We start from the raw sequence: 27,614 nt of genomic DNA, 5'->3' as shown, positions 1-27,614 counted from the left end.
ATCTGGATGTGGGGAAGACAACAAGAGTGGACAAAGAATCAGCCTTGCTGGTGTTCAGAACAGGCCAACAGAAGAACAAGGGCCACCTTCAAATTATGGCCTGAAAGGGCAGGTTCATTCTGCCTCTTGCTGCAGAGCAATTAAAAAGGGACCTACGTTTCAACACCAGCAAATGGGATTCCCCCCTCCGATCTACAAGCCAAATTGGGGTGGGGCTGTCAAGCTCCCCAAAGCCTCTTATGTAAATGCTGCTAGGAAAGTGTGTTGTGTCCTGCTCAACAAAATGTGCCTCCATCCTCCTCCTCCTGCTCCCCACCAACGACCAAAGTTCATCTCCTTGGTGCTGGGATGCTTTGCCCATCTTGTCAGGCACCTGAATGTTGCCTCATAAGCCACAGAAGACACTGGGGTGCTGGCTCCCCTTTGCACAGAAGTGGGAGCTGTTTTCTGCCCTGCATTCATCCAGCTGACCACAGGCCAGCAGCGAGTGCAAGTCTTGCCAGCCCAGCTATTTGGCTTCTCTAGAAGGGGTTTTTTCCTTCATGCAGCAAAGCTCTCTAGAAAACCCAAAGGCCAGGAATGTGCCATCAAAACAAGGACTGCTGGAGAAAGGGCTGCTTCATCAGCACCCAGAAAACACTAGGGCCAAAGCCCACGGTGGACAGCCCCTGCCCAGACTACCCAGCACAGCCTCCCTTTCTGCAAATCCAACCAAGCCCCGAAAGATGGGGAGGGGGTCATGAAAACAGGGCAACCGGCCAGAACCGTCGTCATGCCCAGCTGAGCCTCTCTGCCATCTCCCAGGAAGCCCACAGCTGCCTGGATTCACTGGCATCACACTTTATCAAAGAGCCGGAGGCTTGGCTCTCTCAGCTGGCGTTGCTGACAGCCATGTGTTCTGTTCCACCTGCACCAGCCCCATCAAGGTGGTGGGAAAAGCACAAGGGCTTCCTCCTCTGCAAGGCCATTTCCCAGGGCCTTGGGGCCTCTGGCCACTGCCCCTCACAGCCTTTGCCAGGTGATCGTTCAGCCTCTTCCAGACAGGAATCCCCAGCTGGGTCCAGCAGCCACAAACAGCAGCAGGACTCCTTGGTCTAGGGTCAGCATGCTGTCCTCCCCACACTGAGTCACCTGGACAGTCCTTGATGTGGCTGCCTTGCAGTCTGGTGTCCACTAAACAAATCAAAAGGTGGTGCCAAATGGAGAAAGCCTCCCATCCGGGTAAATATCCAGCATTTGATGGGCTGCCGGCACACAGAGTCCCCTGCCAGCCCTCAGCCTGGGAGAGCCCTGTCCCCAGCTGCACCCCAAGCCTTTGGGAGAGAACGGAAAGGGAAGGGGCTCATGGAGACCCACACTCCCCCCCTCCCAGAATGCAATGCCTGAAGGGGCTTAGGCTCACCTGATAATGAAGGCTCCCCGCATCTCCAGCAGCTTCCGCTCGCTGCTGAACCTCTTGAGCAAGTTGATCATGAACTTGTAGAAGTAGGAGTTCATGGTGGGAGTGGAGGGAGAGCACTCCAGAGCCCCCTTGGCACCTACAAGGAGGAGAGGAGACTGTTACCAGGAGGGCAGGCAGGTGGGCCCCATGTCTCCCTCTGCCCCTCTTCTGCCCCTCGACCCCAAGGAACACACCAGGAGGATTAACTTCGCTTAGAGGATCTTATCCTTTCCCTCAGAGTCACCCACAGAAATGACTGGACTACAGGATGAAAGGGGGAATTCTCCCATGGACACAAGCCACTGTGTCGAGATGCTCGGAAATATTAATATTTACTATATTATTTAATATTACTATTGAATATATGGTGGGGTGGGGGTCTGGATGAATGTGAGAAAAGTTTCTGGAAGTGGCATGTGGCTCCTGGTTCACCTGCCCCCCTTCAGCAACCTAGAAAAAGCAAAGCCCACCTTGCCTACTGGCCAAAGGGTCAAGGGAAGGGGCTGGCAGGCCAAGGACCCTGGCATCCTTGCCAACCTCTTCCTCGCACCAGCCCCCTGAGACTGACCCCCAAAACGGAGCCAAGCCAGGTCAGGAGGAAAACCCCTTGGAGGCAGAGGTATGGAGTCTCCCTGCCCCTTTCTCTGCCGCTCCCTCTTCCCCCATCTCTTCTTCTTCTTCCCACGCATTCATGGCTCCATGCTTTTAAGGATTTACAAATGGAGGTCAGGCCTAAAAGGAGCAGCTGAGCCACTTGTTTCTCAACAGAAGCCAAGTTTCCTGTCTAAGCATCTGGGCAAAGGCTGGAAAGGCGATGGGAAAAAGCCCCACACTTAATTCTCAAGGTTAAACCAGGGCCGTTCTCAAAGGAAAGCACCTGCAAGAGCCACACTTGACTCCTCTAGAATTGTGGGGCAGTTTCCCAGAGAGGTACATAGTGCACCTGTCAGTGTGCATAAATCACAACCTCTCCCATGGCTGGCCTAGTGCATACTACTTTTGTTTTTTCTTCCACCTTCAGTCTGCCTCCCAAATTGGGACTGCCATATGAATGGGGAGAAGTGAGTAGAGAGTCAGACTAGGACTAGGGAACTTGGGTTCAAATCTCACTCTGCTACAAACCTCTCCGGTTATGGAGGACTTTGAGTCAGTCTCCCTCTGAGCCTGGATGACTCTAGAAGTCCCACACAGCTGCGTAAGATTAAAGAAGGCCATACGGTTGACCCTTCGTATCCACAGATTCAACCATCCATGGCTTGAAAATGTTCCAATTTCTCCCCCCCCCCCCCCAAAGCAAACCTTTATCATGCCATTTTAGATAAGGGACAACATTTTACTACCCCACTGTATACAATGGGACTTGAGCATCCATGGATTCTGGTATCCACAGAGGGTCCTGGGACCAAACCCCAGCAGATACCAAGGGTCCGATTTATAGGGTTTATTTCCGACAGCACTGGCAACAGGGTGCGATGGCTGGGGGCAGAGTGGCAGATGGGTCCTGGAGGTGGGCCCCTGCAAACCTGCCTTTTAAGAAATACTAGGGAGGGGGACACAAAAGCAGCACAGCAAAATAACTTCCATATTACTGGTTAAAGATTCAACATCATGCCAAAACCAGCAACATTTGCTTACTGCCATTAAAAGGAACCATGTCAGTTGTGGAAATAAGACTTGGGGGAGCTCACTGGCATTCGTTTTAATGGTTTACCTACAAAGCTATATGAAAATGTTTGAGAGACCTATTTTATATTTGAGAGACCTAAAGCATACACTGCAAAGGTGGGTTAGAAGGACTGCTTTGAGTTCAGCTTGTGGCCAGAAAGTGGCAAAGGGAATTCTGTGAGCCGCTGAGAGGGTCCATCGGGGGCTTGAAATGCCCAGGGACTCCTCAAGGAAACCCCAGGGAAGGAAGGGTTGCCTGCGGAGTTACATGCTGGAGAGTATGTCATGCCACCCAACAGCTGGACTAGAGCAGCAGACAGAAAAGACTGGCAACCCAGACACCTCTTCTGCTAAGAGGTGTCATTGCAGGGTGGCTACCTGGCATCCCTCCTCAAGGCACACAGTTCATAACCTGCAAACTGGCAGTGCCTAATGAATCTGCTCAATTAGCAATGTGGAAGCTGCCGCCAGGAGATCCTCTACGCTTCCCAGATCTCCCCGACACCCTGCTTTTGCTTCTCGCGTCTGACACAGACGGTGCCTCACCCACTCCAGCACACTGAAAAATGCCAGAATTAAATCTGTTATGCTATTTCTGTAAGCAGGAATACTAGAAAGGCAGGGAGAGGTGTTAGGGAAATACAATTGAGTAATTACTTCACACAGATACTTGCGAAGTGGAGACTTCGCAGAGACGTAACCCGCCAGATCAGCTGTCAGCACACGCATGGCAATACCCAGCGCAACAAATGGGGCAAGCTCAGCTGTTCCTGTCCAGCAGGTGGGCAAGTGGGGACTGTGCACCATTGTCTCCAGAGGCTCACTTGCGGCTGCTCCTCCGGAGGTTTCCTGGAAGCAACTGTGAGTTCTGACTATTAGTCAAATCACTGGGAGGACTGGTATGTTCTTTCAGAAACCACTGCATTTTCTTACACCAAACCTATTTGCTAGCTGTGGCAACAAGCCTCCCAACCAAAAAGGAAGGATTGAAAAGATAATGTGGCACTGAGGAGGCCTATCTGGGGAGTCTGGAGGGTGGGTGTGACACCAAGGCCTAACAGCCCTTGACCATGATCCCCTGAATCATGATCCCCTCTATGGCAAATTCATGCATATGACCCAGCCTCTTCCAGCGCCTGGTTTCTCCATCCAAGGTGAGGAAACGGTCTCTTTGCACCACCTCCTGGCAGCACCTTCCTGGAAGGCAGGAGCAGAACTAGCACCACGCAGCACTCTCTGGCTGCTTTCGAGGCAAAGAGGATCCACCCAGGAAGGGTGCTGAAAGCTACCTGGGGCTCCAGGAGAAGCAGAGGGCCCCATTCCGCCACAAGACTCTGGGGAAAAGAGCCTTCAAACAGCATCCAAGTTGGAATGCAAACTGCAGCGGGATGAACCATGGCAGTTACTGCAAAGAACTCAGCTGTCAGCCTGCCCTGAATTTGCCTGCCTTCACCATTCAGCACATCTCTGGCTCCTGCATGCACACACGCATACCCAAAGCCTATGCTGATGAAGCCACCTTTTCCAAAATAATGCAGATTTATTTATGCCTATCTCTTTATAACATCTCGCCCAGTATCTCCCATTAAGAACTATGTGGCAGAGCAAGGTGAAAAAAAGCCTATGCAGGTGACAGAGTGAGAAAATAAATATTTGCTCTGTCTCTTTGGGGGCTCTTCTTCCTGGTCCTTGCCCAGAAGTCTCTGGCAAGCTGACCAGAAGTGGCCTCAGCTACTTCCCCATTTCCCGAAAAGAACCAGAGGAAAGGCAGATCTGTGTGTGCAGGAAATTGGAAGGAAGGAAGCAAGGAAGGAAGGAAGGAAGGAGCTGTTTAAAGCTTTGCACACTAATTCTGTCCCTCCTGCCATCATGTTCCCCAAAAGCAAGGGCTACATAAAGGCCTTTGGAGGTGCAGCCCCCAACACAGCACTACAAGAGCTCCGTCTGAACAGCCCCACAGACAGACAGTCAACAGAGGGGCTGATGCCAGGGAAGGCAGAGGATGCTAAGTGGAACCTCATGTGCAGAAGTTTTCCAACAAGTTACCACAGGAAGTTTTGCATTTCAGCTTTGTAAATATGATATAAAAGAACATCACATGGCAAGTTAAAAATAGACTCACTCAAAACACAAAAACAGAACTACATTGAAACAGATGTTAAGATGAAGGTGCCCCACACTTGTTCAATCCCAAAACCGCCTCCTCCCCCCACTTGCTGGCCATGCAAGCGTCCCAGGGGCCACATCATTCCCACTCCTTCTACAAAAGCTAACCAGTGAAGACCAAGCCCACTAAGGCCCCAAAGGCCAGAGGCCCTCAGCCCCATGGCCTGGAATCAAACCTCCAAAAAGGAACCATACCCCAACAACACAACTCCTGCTGGCACATGTTGGCACACGCAGAGCCTCACTAGGGACAGCTTTTAGTCCTTTGACTGTTCCTTTGACCAGTGTTTTTGAAGCATGGGAGGATCAGCTTTTAGTCCTCTGGAATAGAATTCAGGCCCTGGGCAGAGGCCGGGTCTCCAGGAAGGCCTCTTGGGCTATGAAGCCCATTGCCCGACACTCTCTTGGATCTGCCGCCAGACCCCCCACCCAAACGTGCCTCCGCAATCGGCTGCCTAATGCCTCCAGAGTCTGTCTTGCAGATGAGGTTGGGATTAGCACAAGTGGCTGGCTTTGTGACATCTGCCACCTTCCTGACCTCTCTTTTCCTCGAAGGAATGTGATTACTTCCTTTAATGGGGCTGGAATAATACAAGAGGGGCACAGGTCACATGTTTAGCAAAGTTGGGTCCCCCCCCCCCCCCGCACATACACACAGATTAAAGGTTAAGTAGCTTGAGAGGATGCAACATCTGGGGAGGACCCCACTATGCCCCCCCCCTGCCAAGGGAGTCTCTCAGGTGATGGTCATAGAGACTCCCATCATCTCCCCAGACAGAGGTGGGCATGCCAAGCCCATGCAAGGAAGGAAGGAAGGAAGGAAGGAAGGAAGGAAGGAAGGAAGGCTCCTTGTTGCTTCTTGGCTTCCTGCTGACTGGCTTGAAGTCTTGTGAGGGAACATGTGTCAAAGGGATTAGCCCCCCCCCCCCCACGGATCCCTGGGGCTCCCTGCTTCCCCTCTGGCCGGCCAATGGCCCTCACATGACCAGACAGCTGATCAGGGGCTCCTCCGTCTCTCCTGGCCAAGCGCTGCAAGATCACAAACCGCCGGACTGCCTCATTTGGGAGAGGAAAGTCACGGGTTCTGAGAGGCAAGAGCAGGCCCTTCCCTGGACCCCCTTCCGAGGAGCAGCAGCTCCACCACAGGCCTCTTATTGACAAGGTTCTTGTTCTGCAGCCACAAGGATGAGCTTGAGCAGAGGAAAATCCAAGATGGCCCTGAGAAAGCCTGTTGAGCTTCTTACTGGAATTGCAGAACTAGGGGTGCTCTGAAGACAACGGCTTTCACTATGAACGCTCCAGAGGCCAACGGGCTGATGGGGAGTCTGGGGTCCTCCAAATACTGTTGGACTACACCTCCCAGCATTCTTCACCACTGGCTCTGCAGGCTCAGGAGCTGATGGGAGAAAGGCTGCACGACCCCCTCCTCTGCTCTCAGTCATCTTTGGCACAACCCTGCTTGGCAAAGACTGGATTATTATCCCTGAGCTGCTCCCAGTGGGCCAAGAGTACCCTTTAAGGCCACCTAGGAGCCTCCTGGCTGAGGGCAAAGGGAGGCCCAAGGGACCTCGGTGGCCACCGTCCCAAAAAGCATCAACAGCCTTGCACAGAAAAATTTGCTCTCCAGGCAGACTCTATGGGCCCAGCAGCCAATGTTGCGCCAAAAGGGAAAGCACAGAAGACCCTCCTTTTAAAGTGGCACTCATTCTAGGGAGAAATCACTGCAAAAGCTTTGAGGCAGCAAAAAGAGGCCCAGTGGGAAGACAGCGGCAAGGACTGAAAGGCCCACTTCTGCTGCAAGGTGCCACTGTGCATTCTCACGCAGCCAGTTTCTTTAAAAACTCAGTATGAACTGTGGGGAAGACCAATGCATTCACTGAAATTGAGGCAGCACCAACCTGCCAGACCTCACCAGGATCCCGGAGGCCTAAGAGAAATAGCTATCCAAGATGAGAAGTTGCAGGTTTTTCAGCTTAGTAAAACCATGGTGAGACTGTCTATTAAACAAGCCAGAGAATGCTTTCGTTGAGCACAAAGGCTCAGGGGCTTGTCATTAACGCTGCCTAATTTTGAGGTGTTTTGCAGCTAAAATTTCCAAAGGAAAAAGTCCTTCTGAGTAAAAACAGTTGTTGCTGTTATCGTTATTACTACTATTATTAAAATACTAGTGGGGAAGAGGGCAAAACAAATGGATTCTGGCACCAAAAGCAACAGCTTGGAAAGCTCAGAAAATCCTGTTCGCGGCCAGATTCTGGGCAAGTCCAGAAACAAAATGGCACCAGCCACAGCATTCCTTCCCAGAGAAGCACCTTGATTTGGAAAAGGGGATGGATTGGGCACCAACACTCAAAAACCATTTCACAACTAAAGGAAACACACACAATCAGAGAGAACTCCAGCATTGCCTCTTTCACCGCCGCATGCACCAGGTCTCTCTCTCTTTCTCAGTGCTTACTCCATCATCCCATCTCATCCCTCCATTTCCCCTCAAGACATCTGGCAACTGCCACAGTGCCCTCCATTTTGGGTCTGACCCCAGAGGAGCAGAATCCAGAGGCAGCCACGCATAGGCATGACTCTTCTTCGTCCAAAGCTACAGGCCTCCCACCTACATTGTCCCTCCTCCCAGATGCCTCCCCAAGTACTGCACTGCGATGGGTATGCTAAAAATCAAGAGAGGAGCTATTTGAGGGATTGGGGCTGGGGCGCATGCGCATTTCGACAGCTTCTTTTCACGCTCTCCTGTGACTTGCCTCAAAAGGCAGAGCCTGGGCTGCAGTCAGAGGGGCCTGACAGCCTTTGTGAGAGAGGCCACAGCTTTGAGAGGCTATTTTTAGATAGCGGGGAAGGGAAAGCCATCTGCTCCATCTAAGAGCTCAGCCTCTGCAGAAGCAGACCCCTCCCCACAGACGGAGGGGGATCGCAACACCCAGGAGGGGCGCTGCATTTGGTCCCAGCCATTGTGGAGAAGGGGGCCTCCAAGGGCATGGACTCCTCCTCCTCCCAAGGACCAGGCCGCCAAGGGCATGGATCCACACAACAGTCGCAGGCACGAGCCTTGAAGCCAAGTCTGACTGATGGCAACCAAACCTCTTCTGGGGCTTCCATGGCCGAGCAGAAGGGATTCAAACCCTGGTCTCCCAGAAACCTAGTCCCACAATCAAAACCACTACACAACACTAAGTCAGTCAGTCTGCCTGCCTGCCTATGGAGATTACCGAATTACACTCTTATAGTGCTACTATCCCACTTTTACTGCTCTGGGTGCCTCCTGTTACATTCTGGGATTTGCAGTTAAGAAAGGGGCACTTAGAAATCTCAGCCAGTGAGCTCTCAGGCTCTTAGAACTACAAACCCCAGAATGCAACAGGAGGCAGCCTAAGCCCTAAAAGTGGAATAGCATCATAATAAGAGTTCAGTGCAGTAATCTATCTGTCTGTCTGTCTATTTATCTATCTATCTATGAAGGCTTGCCACTGTCTTCCTCCGAGGCTGAGAGAAGGTAGCTTGCCCAGGTACTCTAATAGCGTCAAAGCCAGAGTCTGAGTGCTGTCTCTTTCTAGGCAACCTCACACACCTCACACACCAAGCAAGTAGAGAATCTGGCCCTAAAGGTGAGATCCTGGCACACAACCACAAACAAAGCCATGAATCTGCCACCTCCATAATATGGCAGACTGAACGGCAGCCGGGACAGGGGCCCTTTGAGCCAGAGTCACCTGTCCCTCCGCAAGGAAAGCATCAGAGGTCAGGACCATTTGGGACCAGATAAAAATCGAAGGCAGAAGAGGCCGCTTGGAGTGTTGGATCTTGGCCAGTCACACAGCCAACGTCAAGGGGACTTACCAGAGGAGCCAGACTGGTTGGTTTTTGCTGGAGCCGGAAGGGCCAGCTCCAGTTGCCCCGATCGTACGTTGGGGATATCGTGGGTCCCCTGGCCTTCTGTCTGCCCGGCCGGAGAGGATGCAATTTCTGCCAAGACTTCAAGGTCCTTCAAAATAACCTGGAACCGGGAAGAGAGGCAATTGTGGGGCAACTGAGGCCAAGACCACATGCGTGAATTCAGGAATGATGGGTTTGTTTAGAAGCGACAAGCCAGGATCCCCAGTTCAGAGAAAACATTGTTTAAAGAACAACCACAATGCCTTCCTAGTGTGTTTAGGGGTATGTGTTTGCAACAAGGAGCAAATCAGGAGGGAACAGCTTCAAGCACCAGCCCAACGCTCATTCACAGTTAGCCAGGATCATCTCCATCCGGAGTGACTGCAGCAACTCTCACTGCGGCTAAAGCAGGCAAGCGTGGAAAATATAACAAATACTGGCAAAAAAACACAGTGCACCAGAACAGCAACCAAAACACTTGGTTGAGAGCCATGGAAGTTATACCTTTTAGATGGAAATTACCAGTTTATTGGCCAGAGAGGCACCACTGCATACAGAATATGAGAAAAGCTTATCCGCAGGAAGCTTGATTCAAATCAACAATTGAAACCAGTCTTCCTTGCTGATTTAAATCCATCCCTCCGTGGCCAAACCAGGCTATATTACGGGGCAAGCACAAAGTGTACAAAATCCATTCTCAAAGTGACAGCTTGATCAGAACAGGAGAAGAATCTTGGTAGTTGGTATTCATTGCGCTGTATCATTTATTTAAAATAATAATTTATGTAATCTGAATCAAATATTAAACATCCACATCTCTTAGAACTGATATACAATGAATTAAAGCGGCATTTTTATTTTTTAAAAAGCAAAAAAATATTGATCACGGTATTTATGCTAATTATGAAAGGACATCACTGTTAAACCAGAGTAAGTCATTCTTCTCCATGACTAAGGGCTGACATGGGTTTCTTAAAAATAAGGGATCTCAGCAGACTACAAGCTAAACATGAGTCAACAGCATGATGTGCAGTCGGTCTGGGTGGGTATATGGCTGACCAAATCAGTGACCATCCAGGCATTCTGGACTCTGGCTTCCAGAAGCCTGGCCAGCGTGGCCCCAATGGTCAGGGATTTTGAAAGCCAAAGTCCAGCCTTACGTCCCCTCGGACCTCCTGCATCACGCTGTTGGCTCATGTTTAGCTGGTGGTCTATTAAGATGGCTTATTTTTAAGAAACCCATGTCAGCCCTTAAGTAATGGTCTGCAATCTTGAAGGATCCTTCCTGGGCACTGAGCTCCAACATCATCTTTGGAGGGAAAACAGCTCTAGACTAGGAAGGAAGGAAGGAAGGAAGGAAGGAAGGGGCGTCATTTTGATGAGAACCGAGACAGAAATAGGGAAGTCCTGGCTAGCTGTGGCTGCCAATGATGTACGAAAGAGTGCAGGCTGCTGCAGCTACTGCTTTGGGGGAAGAGGAGGCGGGTGGAGGGTGTTTTGCATGCAGTGCCTGTTGTCCTCCTCCTCCTCATTGTGAAAGGCAGGAAAGAAAAGAATGAAGAGAACCAGGGAAGGGTGTCAGGGAAGCAATATCCTGCTGGAGAGCTAATACCTACTGCTCCCATGGCAACGGGGCCAGGTGCCAAAAAGGCCCGTCCATCGGGTCCATTGCCCCCGGGAAGAAAGCGCTGGCAGATCCCCAGGCCCCTCCAGCAACGGACGTGGGGCAGGAAGGGGGCAGTCAAGGGGAACAGACCCTTTTGCCCCTCTATCATTCAAAGGGGAAGGGGCTTGGCCAAAGCCAAATAGATCGATGGGAAGAGATGATCCGACATTCCCATCAGAGAAAAACAAAACAAACCATGAAGGCATGGCTCCTTTTAAGCCTGTGGCTCAAAGACAGAGGAGGCCACCACCAGAGAAGACTATCAATCTGATACATGTGTAAAAGAAATCCACAGACAAATGTGCAAAGATTTCTCTGGCTTGCACACTGCTGCTGCGCCGACTACAAAGAATCCAGAGATTGGTTTTTGTTTTGTCTCAGGGCCAGGAATAGGTCAATAATGTGCCTCCTTGAAACGATGAGCAAACAGGCGCAAGGCTGGGGAGGAGAGGGCACTGTGGCTGCATGGAGCATCCAGCCACCGCCGTCCCATATGGCAGGCCAAAAGGAGGGGTTTTGAGACATGTGCCCAGATATTTAGCTCTAGCCACAAACCCCAGAAAGGAAAGTCTCACATTTTTGTACTGGAATCTTGGTTTGGACAATTCACAGAGTTGCCATAACGAAGGACTAATGGAAAAACCCTGTCTGCCCTTCCACACACCCTTGGTCTCCTTAAGAGAAGAGGAAGATCATCTGAAGCAGCAGAGGCTATGCTTTTCTGGAACAGAGCATCTCTCTGCTGCTTCTCCCAGCCTCTTTGATGATCCCAGCAGCTGTTATCCAGATCTGGGTCAAGCTAATGCGCCTCATGCCCCAGCTGCGCCAGTGCGATCTTCGCTTCACTGGATCATGTGCCACAGGCTGCAGCGGTGGCTCTGAAGAGGCGCATCCTCACAAAAGAAGATAGCCTCCCAAAGCTCCCCCCCCCCAGTGCTCCTCTCCATAGGCATGTTTCCTTATCTCCTGAACATATCTGGCCACCCTCCCCTTCCCACACATGCTCTCAGTGCTCTTCTTAAGTGCAAGGATGGAGACACACTGTCACAAGCAAACAGGCCAAGGGGCCAAGTGTGCTCCAGGATCCCAGTGCCACCCAGCCTCAAACTGGTCCAGGGGGCTGGGGCCAGCACCCTGAAAGTGTGGCTGGTGGAGGGGAACTCTGGGAAATGTGGGAAAGGGGAGTGGGCACAGGCAGCCGGCAGACCCAGAGGACTGTGTCCTCAGCCCACATCTGAGCAACCGAGGCTGCTTCTTTCTGTGGCCAGAGCATAGTTCTGTTGTTTGTACAGAAGAGGTGGGCACTACATAGACTACATCTCCTGTCAGCCCCAGTCAGTGCTGAGTAATGCTGGGAGTAGCAGTCCAATGAGAACCACAGGGTCCCGAGAACATCTGCATTGTCACTGCAGGGAAAAGTGAAAACCCTTTTCCGGTTTGACGCTTCTCTTCTGAGATCCCAGATTCACACAGGATCTGGCGCTTGGCTCAGAGGAGGCCAGGTAGCCCCTTGCCAGCTCCCTGGTGCTGCTTGAGAGCCCAAAGCACAGATACCAAGCCACCCTTACAATACGCACTTCAGCCAATGCTCGCCTATGGGGCCCTTGTGAGGCAGCAACTGGCCCCGTCCCGGCTGCATCACACAAGATGGCTTGCAGCCCCTCAAGCAAAAGGGTCCATGGCAGCCTCTTCCAGACAAGAGTGGGCCTCTCTGCTTCCTTCTTCATCATGAAGGAAGCAGACCCAACATTCAGGCAGATGTGGCACAGAGAGCATCTTCCACCCATTTCCCAAAAAGGAAGGCCAGCTGCTTCCTCTTTGCATCTCCCTTGCCATCTTCCCTAAAGAGGTTGCCAAGGGACAGAAGGCCATTTTTACTCACAGAATGCTGGCCAGGAACATGATATGTGTTCACACTCCCAACGTTTCAGTGACAACCCTCAGAAAAATAGCAAGGGAAAGAGGCTGAATACCCGGATAGCAGGGAAATGGTGCATTTGGGGCTGGGGAAGGAGCAAGGAGCCAGCAGCAGGGGGCTTGGCCCCATTAGCTCAGACGCAGATCCTTGGCTCCCCAATCGTAAAACCAGCAGCTGTTAATACCAGAGACCAGCCATCTCAGCAGGGCCCATGTGACAGGAGGCAGCCAGAGGCCTGTGAAGTGCATTTCGGATGACTTCTTACAAGGCTTGGCTGGATTTCTCTGCAGAGGTTCCTCTGCAGGCTTGGAAAATGTTGTGCTGGCTTCTCCTCCCTCCTGCAGCCATGAAATGAGGAGGAACCACTGTCCGTCAGCCCTGGAACTGAGAGCGCCCCTGTGTGGCAAGTCTCTGCCAACACAGCCAGATTTCCAAGCTGGAGATGGGGCGCGGAGGGCCCAAGGCTGTTCGCCTGCCAGGCTAACTGTGATTCACATACAGTTCCCTTCTGCAATGGCAGGCCATGAGCTCTCTTCCTCCTGACATGCCCAAGTGCTCCTTCAATTTATGCTTCTTTTAATACAACCAGAGAGGATAAGGAGCAAGAGGAGGCCGCAGCCAAGAGTGAGATTGCCACTTTTTTGGCAAACCTGCAAAAGAGTGCAGTGCGAAAAGTAAATTGGCTCCATCTCAAACTTCCATGGAGATTCTCCCATCCATCTTCCAGTGACAGTTTAATTCTCATCCTGTTTTTCAGGGAAAAAAGGGACGGTGGCCTCTGCCCTTTGATCTCTGAACCAGACCCAGCCACCAGACACTTGCTAAGATGGCCATGCCAAAAAAGCCCCACCAGCTTCTCCCCCTTCACCACAGCAAGGCCTTCAAGGCCCAAAGCCAGCAGCCTTCTTCAGCAGGAAGCCCAGTGAAACAGGGGCAGCAATGCGGTTGTGTTCTCTTTTCTTTGTTTGCCAAGAGGATGCTCACCAGGCAAGAAACACCCAGCCTCCTCCGCCGCCATCTACACCCGTTCCTGCTCCAAGCAAATTCATGAGTGCTACAAGTGGCCTTAGCTGTTGTTCTGTGGCAACCCTCCTCTGGGATTTTCTTGGTAAAAATTTTTCAGAGGTGGTTGCCACTATTGCCATCCTCTGAGAGTATGACTTGCCCAAGGTCAGCAGTGGACTTCCAGGACTGAGTGGGGATCTGAACCTGGTCTCCCAGAGCCCCAGACCAACATTCAAATCCCTACACCACATGCCAGAAATGATCCCCTGATCTGCCACAGATGGAAGCCCTTCTTGGACCACAATGAGATGCTCTGGGCTACAAAACTGGGTTCCAAAAACAGGGGGAACTGAGAGACCCATGACATCCAGGTCCTGCTGGGCTGCTGGGGAAGCTCCTTTCCTTCACAGCAGTAACAGAAGAAGAGTCTCTCTGTTAAAAGGGAGGAAAACCTAGAGTGGTGGCAAAACCACAGGTCTCACAAGCATCATGTCCTCTGCGAAAGGGCAGCTCCATACATTCCTTCTTGGCTAGGTGCTGGTTGGACTGCAAGTCCCAGCATTCCATGTGCCAGAGCGGCCCCATCCCTAGAAGTATGACTTTGCATGGCCAGCCACTCCCCAAGGACCAGGGAGCTGTGCTCACTGGCCCCAAATCCACTTGTGTACAAATCCGAACATCAACACACCTTAAGTATGGTGGGAAGGGAAGGCCCCAGCATCCAGCTGCCCTCACTCCCCTTGGCTGCTCAGCAGAGTCCCACATTTCATCTTGGCAAGCTGAGAGCTGGGAAACCGGGGAGACCGCAGGCCAAAATCCAGCAAGGCACAAACCAGAAAGCATCAATAGATAAAGGCAGCCATTCACTTTGGCCCAGGCTTTTGTTAAGCTTCATTGTACTTGGAATCTGGATCACATGGAGGAAAGCCCCCCTCTTCCCCCAAGCAGCATGAAATCCCAGTCGCTTGCTCCATTCCCCCGGCAAGACACAGCTCTCAGGCTTGAAGCTCTGGGCTGGAACAAAGCAAGTACGAGGCGCCTCCATGGGCCTCCCCAGGGCTGAATAACAGAAAGAGGGACAGCTGAAGCTAAAGCAGCGGGGACACAGGCTGACACCGACCCACCCTGAAACAAAGACAAGGAGGAGAGGAGGAAGGGGCCAGACCAGGTCTGCCTCCCTGAACATCCAGCCTCCCCCAAACCTCCCAAGCCCCACTGCTGCTTGGCAAGGGTATATATAGAGGTTTAAGACTGTCCACTATCTTCATCCATACCTTGACCAGCTTCACTTCAGTTGCAATCTCTAGTCACTGGATCAGCATCAAGATGGCCACCAGGCCCAACTGTTACTGCCCAGAGGAACCACAATCATGAAGGAAAACCATCTCTAAAGAAGGGATTTAGGAAGGAGAGTGCAGGAGGCAGACCCAGATCCCAGACTTCTCAAAAATGTGTTTATCAAACTTTAGGAAACCCAATGTGGAGAATCCTGGACTGATGAGAATCTTTGCAGTTAGGGACTTATTTTGTGAAAAATGCATATGTTTTGTTTTGCTTTTTTGCTCAGAAAATATCTTCTGCACAGTAAATGCTGTTTCCTACTCAGCAAATGCTGTGCTTTTTCTAGCAAAATAACCCAACCCTCTACGTTCCAATTTTGTGCAGAATAAGTCCTCAACTGTCAATAATTTTCAAAATTTCCAAAGACAGCAGGAAGAAAATTGCTGGAATGATTGTTGCTCCAATGAAGAACAAAATCAGCAAAGCCCAGCAACCGACAACACAAGGCACCCAAAACTCAGCTGTCCAGAAAGGGCTCCATGCCGGTCTGTTCAGGGAACTGAAGGACAGGATCCCCAACCAACGCTCCATCCTTGGCACAATCCAGACTCAACAGGCCAACAGCCACATTAATGTTTGGATAGAGCAAAGTGTTTTCACAATGAAGTGATGAAATAAGAACATTTCACAACTCAGGCCTCACACTCACCTCATCGGATTCATCAGACAAGGTCTTTAGCAAGATGGGGAAGAGGCTGTCTGTATGTCGGAACATCTGGAAGCAGAAAGAGAACAGTCACAAACGAGAAATCCAATGCCAGCATGCAAGGAAACCCACCTTTCAGCTCTGCTTCAAGCTGCTCCCACAACATCAAAAGCTCTACTCTGCTTTTAAAGCTGTTCCTGTTTCTGGTGCTGGGGAAAAATTATTTCTCCAAAGGAATTCTACATCCCTGGAAAAGTAGCAAAGCATCCAAAGTCACCCACTCTCCACCTTTCTGTAATGAGGCCTATTATTGCTCTTTCATGCAGACCAGCAGACAATGGCAAGAGGATTGCAGGAAAGCCCACCTGGTTCGATCTTGCCTATGTTGATGGGTAGCAATGGCCTATCTTGGGTTGAGACGAAGAGAAGGTGGCCCTGGTCCACCAAGCAAGGCCCCTGCAGGAACTCCACTGCACACTTCCCTGTGCAAACACACTACTCTGTCCCTCAACTGAGAAGAAGTGTGGATGCACAGAAATAAGCTTCTATGGAAGTAGCCCATACAGTTTTGGCTGTGTCCAAATGGCAGATGTAAAAAGAACAGGAATGCTAATTGAGGTCTTACAATTGCACCCCCCCAAAAAAAAAAAACAAACAAACAAACAATCTGGCCTTCCAGGAAGAGTCAGGAGGGATATCAGAAGCAGGTGGAGGCTTGCCTTGCGAGGGGTCTTGATGTACAAGTGGTAGAGCCACTTCAGGACTGCAATCCGGGTCATCATTCCAGCGCTGGCGTCATGAAGGTGGCAGTCCAGCACCTGGACAATTCCATCAAGGTTCAGGGTCACCTGGATTCGCTCGGTGCTACATATAAAGGGAGACACAAGCAAGAGCCTGTTCCAGCAGACCGGGGAAGATCTCTCATCAAGATCACCACCAACTCCCAGTGTGCCTCAAGAAAACCATTTGCCAGAACTTACTTTTAAAACCCAAAATAACACAGGAATTGTGGGGTGAAGGAAGGATGTACTCCCCACGCGAATCTGCCCTGCGTATGCACACACACCAAACATCCACTGGGGAGGAGGACTTTTTGAACAGTGGCACCTCCTCACTATGGAAATGCTCACCAGAAGCCTCCAAGGACAGGTGAGCATCTGAACACAGACAACAATGCAACATGTGTGTCTCCTCTCAACAAGAGGGCTTCCATCTATTTAGTAAAAAAAAAATTAATCTCTGACCCCAGGATCAAGCTCTGACCCCCAATTCCTTAAAAAATATCAGTGTATGGCTTGAAACAGGTTTTACTGGGCTCAACAGTCTTGAAAAAACAGCCTTTCCACACCTCCCACAATTTCTGCCCTGAAAAATGTGCCCCATGTTTGATCTCCAGAACATTTTCTAAGAAAAAACAAACATGCAAAGGAATGCAACTAAAATATTTTTAAAAGGCAAAAGGGTTCAATGCTCTTTTTAAAAAATAATACTGAGACATACTTCAGCCAATGGGTCAAAAATGTGCAAAGCACATGAAACATGGTAAGAAATGCACTAATTAGGAAAAACACTTGAGTGATAGCGACACCTTCTGGCACCACAATGATATTGCTTCAAAGAAAGATGGAAAGCCTTTTCAGCATGGTCACAAAAATAGATTTTAAGATATTTGAGGTGGAAAGGTGAAGTAGAAATCAAATTTAAAAGTCAAACTGGTATCCTCTATGCCAAACATGGAACCTAAACTCAGAATCTTAGGGGCAAAATACAGTGCTACAATTCACAGAGGTTCTCCTTTAGCAAAGCACACCCAGCTGAGACCATCCTCCATTCTGGACATGCAGTGCCCAGAAACCGTGTGCTAGGATTCAGGGACCCCAAACAATTCCCAGCACAAGTGCAGGAAGGCACAGCCAAATTCCTTCTCACAAGAACAGCTGAAACGATTTACCTGGCTGGCATAAAAACGCTGTTGTTGCTGAAGTTGGAATCGCCAGAGGCATCAAGGGATCCTGTGAGGGAAATGCAGGATGCTGTTAGGCTGACCCTAGCATGCTGCGGTCAAGGTCTGAAGAGTGAGGGATCCAGGAGACACACAAGACTCACCGCCGGAGACCACCACCTGCTTGGCCAGAGCTTCCTCGTGATCAGCCTCCCCAGGGAGCACCGTAATGGCGTGCTTGCCCTCGTCCGCCTCGTCATCTTCCGGAATGACCAGCTTCATCAGGCTCTGGTTGCAGACATTGGCCACCTCTTTGATGCCTGCAAGCCATAGAGGTAAGGAACATCCCCCAAGTCAAGCTCCTAAGGAGGTCTCTGCAAACCAAATTATCCCATCAGGGGCTTCTATTGCAATGACCAAACCACTACCCCACACTGGCTCTCTGAGCATTGCTTTGCATGCTATCAAGTTTTACATCAAATACCATATTTAGCATAATTTTTTATTTAAAACAACAATAGCACAAGCCTATTGGGGTTGCTGAGCTGAAAGAAAAAGTGTTTGCCATGAGCTCCTTCAGTGCTCAAGCCCTGTACTGAAACCAGACTTTTACTTTTGCTTCCCTGTAGAAGGCAAACTGACTGAAAGGGAAAGAGAAGCAGGCTCTGTTTCCTGCTTGAGGCCCAAAGGCCTTTTGAGATCCCTTTCCTCCAAGTGTATGACATCCCTGGGTCTTTTCCTGCCCAAATTTCATTCCCTGACTTGGTCCCTTGGCTGATGCTACAGGCAACAGACCAAGCCCCACTTGCCGCTCTCCTTTCCGTGTAGGTTTGCAGGTTTAGGGAGGAAGGCAGGCCTTGGCTTTCAAAAAAGTTGTGGCTGCAAATTTATTCCTATTAAGGAAGACTGGTTGCTGAAAATGTTTGATATAATAGAAATAGATAAATTGACACAAGTTTTGAAAAATAGCTCAGTAGAAAATTTTGGTGAAGATTGGTCTCCTGTCCTTGAATATATAAAAGAGCAATGGGGCAGTGCACTGCTGATGAAATACTGAAATACTATTACGCTAATTCAGTTTACTAGATTGCACCAATAGAGATATATTTTATAAGTGTGTAGATAAGATACGCAATAATGATAAGCAGAATTTAGAGATACGCAGCAGAGGCAATAAACTAGATTTAGTTTAATATAGTATTTGATTAATTATTAATAAGATTCAGTTAGAAAAAAAGAGACTGACAAAGTGGAAGTAGGTTTAGGGAGGGAGGAAGTCAGTTCTGTATGAGCTTGGATTTGTAAAAGGGCTGTTGTTTTGGGGCAGGAGGGGGGTAGGTTGGGGGCTAGGTTTTAATTGTTGTTTTGTTTGTTTATTTGTGTGCTTCTTAATGTGTTGGAATGATGAATAAAAAGTACAGTTGGCCCTCTGAAAATGGAGGCTCACACATATTCAAGCCCAATAGGTTTGAATGGGGCGCGTCCCCCATTGAAAATAGCGGAGGTCACCCCTCACAGATTTTTGAGGTTGCGGATCCCAGATCTGAGAGTTAGGAAGGGCAACTGTATTTTTTAAAAAAAGGTTGTGGCTACTGCTGCAAGGATACTCTTCTTCCGGTCATCGTAGGAGAGACACGGCAGGACAGCTGTCAGGATCCCTGAGGAATATGGCAACATGACCCGGCCGGCCAACTGGATGAACTCACGCATCCAACACATGGCTGTCAGCTGGATCAGGTCATCTGTTGGGAGGAGAGGAGGAAACAGAGGCAGGGTGAGCAGCTGCCAGTGTCTAGGACAAACATGTCCGCACAGAGCCAGGTGGGCCAAATGTTATGGGAACAGAGGGAAAGCAATGCTGACTCACCAGAGGCCTGGCAGTGGATGACCAGGATGTTGGCCATTTCAGCAAACTTGACACTGGAAGGGTTCTTCTTAATCTCTTTCAGAAACTCGCCAAGGGCCACTTCACACCTGCCAGAGAGAGGAGAATGGCCTCAGAGCCTCTCTCCCTCGCTCACCGTTCCCATCCTCACAGAGAGGCTGTTTCAGGCTCACTGAAGCACAGCATGTCAACGCAGAACTTGACTCCCAAAATGTACTCACATCTTACGGATCTCCTTGCTATTGTCCCCCAAGATCTGGAAGAGGCCATCTAGAATCTCTGGTAGGTAATCCAGAAGGTTGATATCAGGAACAGACTCTAGTACCAAGATCTATTTCAGAGAGAAAAGGAACACAAGACAAAACAAAGAAGCTACAGAGGAGAGAAGAAGCCAGCCCTTTGCCAGGCACTGCCCAGAACAAAAAGGCACCCAGGTGCTTAACAAAAGGGCCAAAGGGGCCTTTTCTGACTATGGCAGCAACTTAACCAAGAGGAGAGGGGAGACCAGGAGAGAACCAGAGTGGGAGCAGGAACCTACAATAAATCTGGGAATGCCGAAAAGGACAAGCCAATTCTTCAAACTCCAAACACTCACCCAGGAGATGATGAACTGTCGTGCATATTGATTGTTGGAGTAGATTCTCTCACGCAGGAGGGGGATGAAGCTCACCAGGTCAAACTTGTTGCTTTCAGTCACAATGTCCTGTACAAAGACCACAGCAGCCACCAATGAGCACAAAGAAGTCCCATCGGGATCAGAGCTCTACGGAAAAGCAAGATTGAGCCGCAAGCCCCCTCCTCCTTGGAGGCTGGTTTTTTTGGCAGTCAACACTGCGGCACCAGGATCCCTGTGGAGCACCTTCTGCAGCTGTCTATAACTTTGCAGAATGGCTTCAAGAAACATTTCCACACCTTAGCCTTCCCACTGAGTTTAGATGTTCTGCCAAAAGCATCAGCCTGCTTGCACATGTTTGTGTGCTCACTGCAGTTCAGCCTAATTTTATCAAGCCCTCATCCTCACAAGGATTGCAGATGCTGCGTCCCATGCAAGAGTCATTGTCCGTGGGTGTACACACCCCTCCTGGGAGAAATTTCAACAGAGATAATCTCTAAAGATGTTGCATGAGGAAACTTGTCACAGCCACCCCAGAGATGAGTGTGGGAAGATCCACAGCTACTTTGTGGCCAAACAGCACAGAGCATTTCAGGCTCTATTACTGCAATTTCTGGTGTGTTGTTCTCTTTTGTCATAAACTAAAAGCCACAATCAGCCAAAGGAATACCCCTCACTCCCTTCCCACTCACACATGTCAACCAGACATAGGGATGCTGGGAAGATTCCACCCCCATCCCCAGGACATGATGAGCCCCAGTGAGACAGAAGTACCTTCAGAAGCCGGTCCAAGAGTTCAGAACCACTTTTGACATTTGGGTCTGGATCCGCAGCAAGCTAGTAAAAGCAAAGAGCCAGAAAGAGAGGCTGTGGATCGGCTGAGCCAAGCAAGCAAGCTGGCCTCTGAATGCGCTGAATGGAACAGGGATCCCCTTTGGGGCCGGCCTTGGAACCCAGGGAAGTTGTGAAGCTGCCATGGACCCCACTCTTCCTCCAGCAGAGAAGAGGCAAGGCCTTCTTTCTGGAACCACTCTGAACCACAGAGGCACTTGGAAACAACTTGGCCTCTTCTTCCAAGCACCTCTGATGCCCAGGGCAAGGGCAGAGACAAGCCTACCTCCAACCCACCTGCCCCTCTCTTTGTGCTGGAGGTGCAGGCACTCCCTACATTAAGCCCTACAGCTTTTGCTACCTCATAGCATAGAAATAGCTGGGAACCCCTGGACTAAGAGGGACAAAAGTCTCTCTAGCAAGTGTCTGCAGAGCCTCAGGAGCCAGACTCTTATGAGGAAACAAGCTGAAGACATCAACAGAGGAAAACCATTTCCCAACAGAGATTTCTGTCTTCACTCCTCAGCCATTTTCCTCTCAACTTAATTCTAGCTGAGGTGGCACACAAATTGGCATCCACCCACCAAAGGGCCCCAAACCAAGCATCTACAGAGAACCATTTCCAACGGAGGCAGCTCTCAGCCTGAAAACTCTAAGTAGAGAAAGCCTATTACCTTGCTCAGGCCATCAAAAAGGACATTGAAGTGAGGCAGGACAGAGCCCCTGGCCACTTTCACGATGTTGTAGAGTGCCTCGCAGGCGTAGTAGCGCAGGCGGCTGTCAGCGTCATTGAAGCAGGTCAGCACAGGCTCAATCAGCTCCTTCAAGTACAGCCCAGAGTCCTGGCAAAGAAATAACAACAACAATAACAATATTTAGTTTTGTACTGCCTCTCCCTACATAAACAGAAGAGGATCCCACCTGAGTCCACAAAACCTCAGGAGCCTCCCATCACACCTATAAAGAGGGGGGGCATCTGGGAGCCCCTGCGCCCGCCGTGGGGCAGCCCCAGCCCCGGGCCTACAGGGTTGCACGAGGCTTACCTTCCCGAGGGCGATGGAGCAGGCGGCCAGGCCAATGAGGCCCCCTTTGCGGCTGTGCGGGTGCTGGGAGAGGGCAAACTCCTGTGAAAGGACCAGGATGACGTGCTTGATCTGAGCGGTACTGTTCTGGGCCACGAACTCCCGCACCAGCCTAGAAGGGAAGCAAGGGCAGGGAGGCGCTCAGGCGGCAGGCCTGGCCCAGGAACCCAAAGGCAAGCCCTTCTCCCGTCCAACAGCCTCAGCGGACAGCCATGGCCTCCATCTGACAGGCTCCTCCTGCGTCTCCCCACAAGGAGGGACCAGAGTAATGGCCTGCCCCAGGGCAGCCTCTGACTTCAGAGAAGGAGTGAGAAGGGCTGAGGGCTCCCCTGAACACAGGCCCCAGAACCCGCTGCCTCTGAGCTCAGCACCCAGAGAGAAGAGAAGAGGAGGAGGAGAGCCTCTGGGGCTCAGCTGGTGGGGGGGGGGGTCTTCCTTCCTTCCCTCCCTTATTTTCCCTCTTCCTCCTTTCCCTTCCCTTCTCCTCTTCCTTCCCTCCCTTTCTTCCCCCCTTTTTCTTTCCTTCCTTCCTTCCTCCCCTCCTTCTTCCCTCCCTCCCTTATTTTCCCTCTTCCTCCCTGCCCTTCTCCTCTCTTCCCTCCCTTTCTTCCTCCCTTTTTTCCTTCTCTCCTCTCTCCCTTCCCTTCTCCTCCCCTTCTTCCTCCTTTTTTTCCTTCCTTCCTTCCTCCCCTCCCCTCCCCTCCCCTCCCCTTCCTTCCCTTCTTTTCTCCTTCCTCCCTTCCCTTCTCCTCCGACTGACTTTTCGATCTCCAGCGCGGCTACTTTCCGCTTCTCGTAAAGCTTGTCATTAAGGGCGCGGACGATGCTCGGGGTCAGCGGCGAGAAGTCCTTCTCCGCCGGGTTCATCGCGCCCCCTGACGCCGCCCGCCGGACCCCGAGGGAAGGAAGGAGGGAGACCCGCAGGGAGGGAGGCAGCGAGGGAGGGCCTGCGGCGGCCGGAGCCCCGGCCTCGACGGCGGAACAACGGAGCGCTCCCCTCGCCGCTCCAGTTCTCCTCAGCTAACAGGCAGCGGCCATATTGGGCCCAGTCACATGACACGGTAGCAGCGGGCGTTTCCTGTTTCCGCCGCTGGCCCCGCCTCCCCATCCATCCGGCTGCTGCTTTTCCCAAGGGGCTGAACAGGACCAATCAGAGCCTTCCGTTCGGCGTACCAAGAGACGGGGCCTCACTGACGGACCAGAAAAGCACAGTTTTCCCTCTAGTCCGACAAAGGGACATAAAAGGCTTCCCCGGAGCTCTGCCTTTGCTGTTTTTTTCAGCGAGCGCCGCTGAGAGAAAGAAGAAGGCTGAGGGAAGAAGGGGCTCCAAGGCTGTTCCCTGAGCGACCAATCAGGAGCCCCCCTTCGCCGGCCAAGGGGCGGGGCCTCCCTGGCGGACCAAAAAAGCAAAGACTCTCTGCTCTGGATCCTGAAATGCCACTAGAAGTGGTCCTGGCCATTTCCTGGCTTAACCGGGCCTTTGGCTCTTGGCACCCGATTGTGGCAAGTCTTCCAGCACCAGCTCCGCTTTGTTCGATCACGTTTGCTTCCAAAGTAAAGGTTTATGTGACACAACTTTCTTAGCGTGGGCTCCAGCCAGGAGGCCCTCCTTCCCGTTTGCCATGGCAAGCGAAGGGCTGCGGGTCTGAAAGGACAGCTCTGGGCTCCAAGCTGTTATTCTGTGAAAGCAAACACAGAAGAGTCTTATGCCTTTTCATTGGGGCGGAGGGCGTTCTTTCCCTGCGTCCTCATCACAGAAGACAGTTTGGGTGGCCCTTTTGGGAATCACAGGGGGAAGGTAAACTGAGGGACTCGATGAAACAGGTGTTGTTCTTCTCAAGGGCAGTTCCTTAGCGCTGGGTTCTAGTCCAAACTGTAAAGGAGCTGGAAGCCCAGGAAGGGCTTCAGCTGGGAAAGGGAGAGGGAGATACTCCACATGGTTCTCAGTAGCAGAGAGAAAGAGGCAAGGCCATTGGTCCTAGAGGCCCATCAGGGACCAGGAGTTGGCAGCCCTTTCCTCTGCTGACAGGCGACGGCTTGCTCAGCCAGGCCATGCGTGCCTCTGACAGCCGAATCAAAGGCTCATCGACAGCCAATGCAGTGATGAGCGCCAGTCCCACGCAGACTATGCCCTGCCCTCCTGCCAGCTCCCAGGCTTATGTAAACCAAGCCCAATCCATTCTCTTTCGTGCAGAAGGTCAGGGACAGATGAAGCTTCCACTCAGCATGGCAGTCTATCCGCTCAGTATCGGCCGGACCCAAGTGGGCCACCAGTGGAGTGCCAGGAGGCCCAAGAGGGCTGGTTGGAAGGTGATGGCTGCTCCTCCTTCCTGAGGTGAGCAAGGGCAGCTGGACGATGGCCGGGGGGCACCCTGCGACCAATCAGCAGTCAGGAGGGGCAAACACTCCTGAGCATTGTCCAGCTGCCCTGGCACACTTGGCACAAAAGTGTGACACAGAACAACCGGGTGCCTCCTTGCAGGCCACCTTAAATAGTCCTTCTGCTGGGATAACCAGGGTTTACACCAGTGTAAGCCACCCAGGAGACGTTGCCCCTTAGAGCCAAGCAGGAAGAACCCACCCTTGGCTTTCAGGGCTCCTCAGGAGAGTGTCCAGGAGCTGAACCAAACAAAAAACAACTTCACTCCTGCGCAGTGCAGCATCCCCAGCAGCAGGAAGCTGTATAGCCCCAAGGAGGAGACCCACCATCTCTAGGCAGTGGCTCCCTTTGCCCAACCACTCTCCCTGTCAAGACGTTCCTTCTAATGTCCCATCGAAATCAGCCCCTCTGTAGCTTGGAACCATTAGACCTGGTCCTCCCCTCTGGGCCTTGTTTCTTCCTCTCTCTCTGGGACAGCCCTCTCTTCACCAGAGAAAGACCCTCTCTGTCTCCTTTTGCTTCTCCCCAGATGAGGGCACAGAACAGGACAAATGTGAACAGCATGGTGGGAACCATATGAACCATAGTCCAGGCCTTGTTGGAATGCCAGTCCCAGCATCCCCCATCAGAGTGGCAGCTCTGCCCACAATCACCACCTGCCCTCCCAGTGCAAGTCCAGGGCTTGCTCTTTGCTCACAACATTCAGATGATCTGCCTCCACATAATCCTGTTTCCCACTGCGATGATGTGAGCCTTCAAACTCATCACATTGCTTCCCAGGGATGGGCAAAATAACAGAAGCCAGGGGAGGCTCATTTAGGCTGGAATGATGGTTGGCCTGGCTTCCTCCTCCTCGTCCTCCTCTTCTGCTTGTTACGGCCGTTATTTTAGGGTGCGTTGAGGTGCCCACAAAACGTTATGGGAAATGAGCCTCCTGACCTCCAGGCACAGGCAACCCAGCTCATAAGGCAGACAGTAACAGCCATTGACAAGAGGAGCCAGGAAGGCTGCGGCCATGTGGGCAAAATCCAGTATCAGCGCTGCTGTCGGCATTTTGTGGTCAGGAATAATACGCACTTCATCTTCAGCAGCGCATGGATCTCAGCCAGGATGAGGCTGAAGTGAGCATGGCTCCCAGAGGATGTGGGGGTCCTCTGCCTCCATCCCTCTGTCTGTCTGTTTCTTCCTCTTTTGGCGCAACAGGGCCTGTCCTCCCGCTCTTTGCACATGGCGGCTGTGCGCCTCTGAGGGTAGCGAGGGGGGATCATTGCAGCCAGAGTAATGTACGCAGGAGAAGGAGGGAGTGTTTTCATGGGGGTACTCCCGAGGGGAGAAACATGAAAGGTTAAGACTGAATAATTAGACGAACGCCATAAAAGTCACTGCCCTAATTATAAGGTCCAGAAATAAAACTAAATAAATTGCATTCCTCACCCCCAGCTGGAAAACAGATGTTAATCCGAATGACAATTAGTTACCACGATGAAAGGCGCGGAGTGGATGGAATGGCTGTGACCTGGTTTTCGTTTACCAAACTGTCAGGCTGCATTAGGCAGACGCAATTATTTGGGATACACATGGCATCCAAAGAGAAACACTATCTGACAAGCTGTGCCCCTTCCTTGCTATTTAATGAACAAACAGAGGTGGGAACAGCTTGGAGGCCCACTTCAGAGCCAGATAGGCCTGGGGGGTTCAGGTGCTCTCTTCTGGCAGAAGGCCCTCATTAGTGGGCAAGGAAGGCAGCCTTGCGAAGTCCAGGGGCAGCACCACTCCGGAGGGTTAATGAGAAAGGAAGGCTCCGGTCCCACAAAAGTCTGCGGCAGCCTCTCTCTCTCTCTCTCTCTCTCTCTCTCTCTCTCTGTGTCTACTATGCTAGACGTAGCACCCCAAGTCAGTTATCTTTCCCTTTCTTTTGCCTGGGCAGCAACTGGCAACTCGCGTTGTATGGATTTCTCCTCTCACCAACTCAGAGAAAGAGGAAATCTGAAGGCATCATTGTGTGTATAAACAGAGAAGAACATCCTAAATAATGGCAGACAAAGAGGCGGGGGGATCTGGAGATGCAGGCCATGGGGAGGCACAGTGCTTCCCTGGCAATGGATTTGGGCTGCAATGCCAGGTTCTTCTCTTCTCTGCTGCCTTTCAGTTCGCCGGAGGCCCAGGGACCTTCCAGCCAGAAGGGAGGGAACTACTGACCACTGGAGAAAGCCCCTGGACCTACTCAGAAGCAGGCATGGGCCCTCCCTCCCAGCTCAGGATTTGGCCTCACTTGCCCAAGAGAGAGCCTGCCAAGAGGAATGGGGACGGAGAAGGCTAATTCTTGGGGCTGGAGCAGTTCTCTCTTGTCCTGCCATTCCTTCAAGGGATGGAGTCTCCACATGGGACTATCTGAGACTTCTCAGGCCAGATGGCACCAAGGAGAAGGCCGGACCACAGGACCCAACAGATTGTTGCAGACCCAGGGAGCATCAGTATCTAAGGCACAGGTGAGATTGTTGGCCATGCCAAACGCTTCCTGCTTGCAGAAGGAGACCCCTGATAGAGAATGAGACACCTTGCAACTGTATTCAGGCATTCCCCAAAAGGCCAACAACCGGTAGCGAGGGGAGGACACTGACAGGGGCCACTTGGCACTGGTGATAAGCAGACTATGCAAGTGTCTTCCTCCTCCTCCTCCTCTGCCTTCTGGGTTCTTCCTTGGCTCCTGTGCCCCTCACCCAGCCCTGGCAGCATGGGGCTTCCTTCCCATTGGGCCATTGCTCTCCAAGAGAAATTGCTTATTGATCTCATTCAGAATGGCAGCCCGTCAATGCTCCAGTTCCGTCCGCTGGGCTTCCCGAGGCGTTGTGGAAAATCCGTTGGCTTCTCTAATTAAAATAGGAGCACGGAGCCCCACAGACTTGTGAGGAAGGAAGGACCTTTGCAGGCAATGGGGCTGAAGCCGTTTAGGCCCTCCATCATTTCCATTGCCTAGCTTCAAAAAGGAAAGGAAAAAGCCACTGTCCGAAGCCCAGCAGTTCTGGGCCAGTTCAGCTGGGGAGGAGATATGGATGAGAAAGGGCTACAGTCAAGCCACAAAGGCTGAAACACAGCCGTTGGCACATTCATCCAGAAGCAAGAAGGGAGTGGACCTCCAGATGTTGCTGAA

General features: G+C 51.4%; 1 protein-coding gene across 2 annotated transcripts in view; it reads right to left on the bottom strand.

Annotated features, from left to right (window-relative positions):
- Positions 1 to 23,268, bottom strand: part of LOC149306123 (protein VAC14 homolog) — a 37,791-nt gene extending 14,523 nt beyond the window's left edge. Inside the window, exons 1-14 of one of the 2 annotated variants that reach the window (XM_089539942.1) lie at positions 22,844 to 23,268; positions 22,045 to 22,195; positions 21,676 to 21,843; positions 20,945 to 21,007; positions 20,153 to 20,260; positions 19,779 to 19,888; positions 19,540 to 19,646; positions 19,280 to 19,414; positions 17,837 to 17,992; positions 17,682 to 17,742; positions 16,450 to 16,594; positions 15,734 to 15,799; positions 9,119 to 9,275; positions 1,403 to 1,538 (exon numbers count right to left, since the gene is read on the bottom strand). In XM_089539942.1, the coding sequence (XP_089396068.1) occupies positions 1,403 to 1,538; positions 9,119 to 9,275; positions 15,734 to 15,799; positions 16,450 to 16,594; positions 17,682 to 17,742; positions 17,837 to 17,992; positions 19,280 to 19,414; positions 19,540 to 19,646; positions 19,779 to 19,888; positions 20,153 to 20,260; positions 20,945 to 21,007; positions 21,676 to 21,843; positions 22,045 to 22,195; positions 22,844 to 22,950 (1,670 nt within the window). In that variant the 5' untranslated portion in view covers positions 22,951 to 23,268. The remainder of the gene's footprint in view (positions 1 to 1,402; positions 1,539 to 9,118; positions 9,276 to 15,733; positions 15,800 to 16,449; positions 16,595 to 17,681; positions 17,743 to 17,836; positions 17,993 to 19,279; positions 19,415 to 19,539; positions 19,647 to 19,778; positions 19,889 to 20,152; positions 20,261 to 20,944; positions 21,008 to 21,675; positions 21,844 to 22,044; positions 22,196 to 22,843) is intronic. The other variant, XM_089539941.1, reaches the window with a different exon arrangement.
- Between the last annotated feature and the right edge of the window lie 4,346 nt (positions 23,269 to 27,614).

This window comes from Sceloporus occidentalis, unplaced genomic scaffold, assembly GCF_023333645.1.
Source record: "Sceloporus occidentalis isolate IW3139 unplaced genomic scaffold, rSceOcc1.0.p SCAF_10, whole genome shotgun sequence".
NCBI classification, from domain to species: Eukaryota; Metazoa; Chordata; class Lepidosauria; order Squamata; family Phrynosomatidae; genus Sceloporus; species Sceloporus occidentalis.
This window is presented reverse-complemented; position numbering and strand designations above follow the sequence as displayed.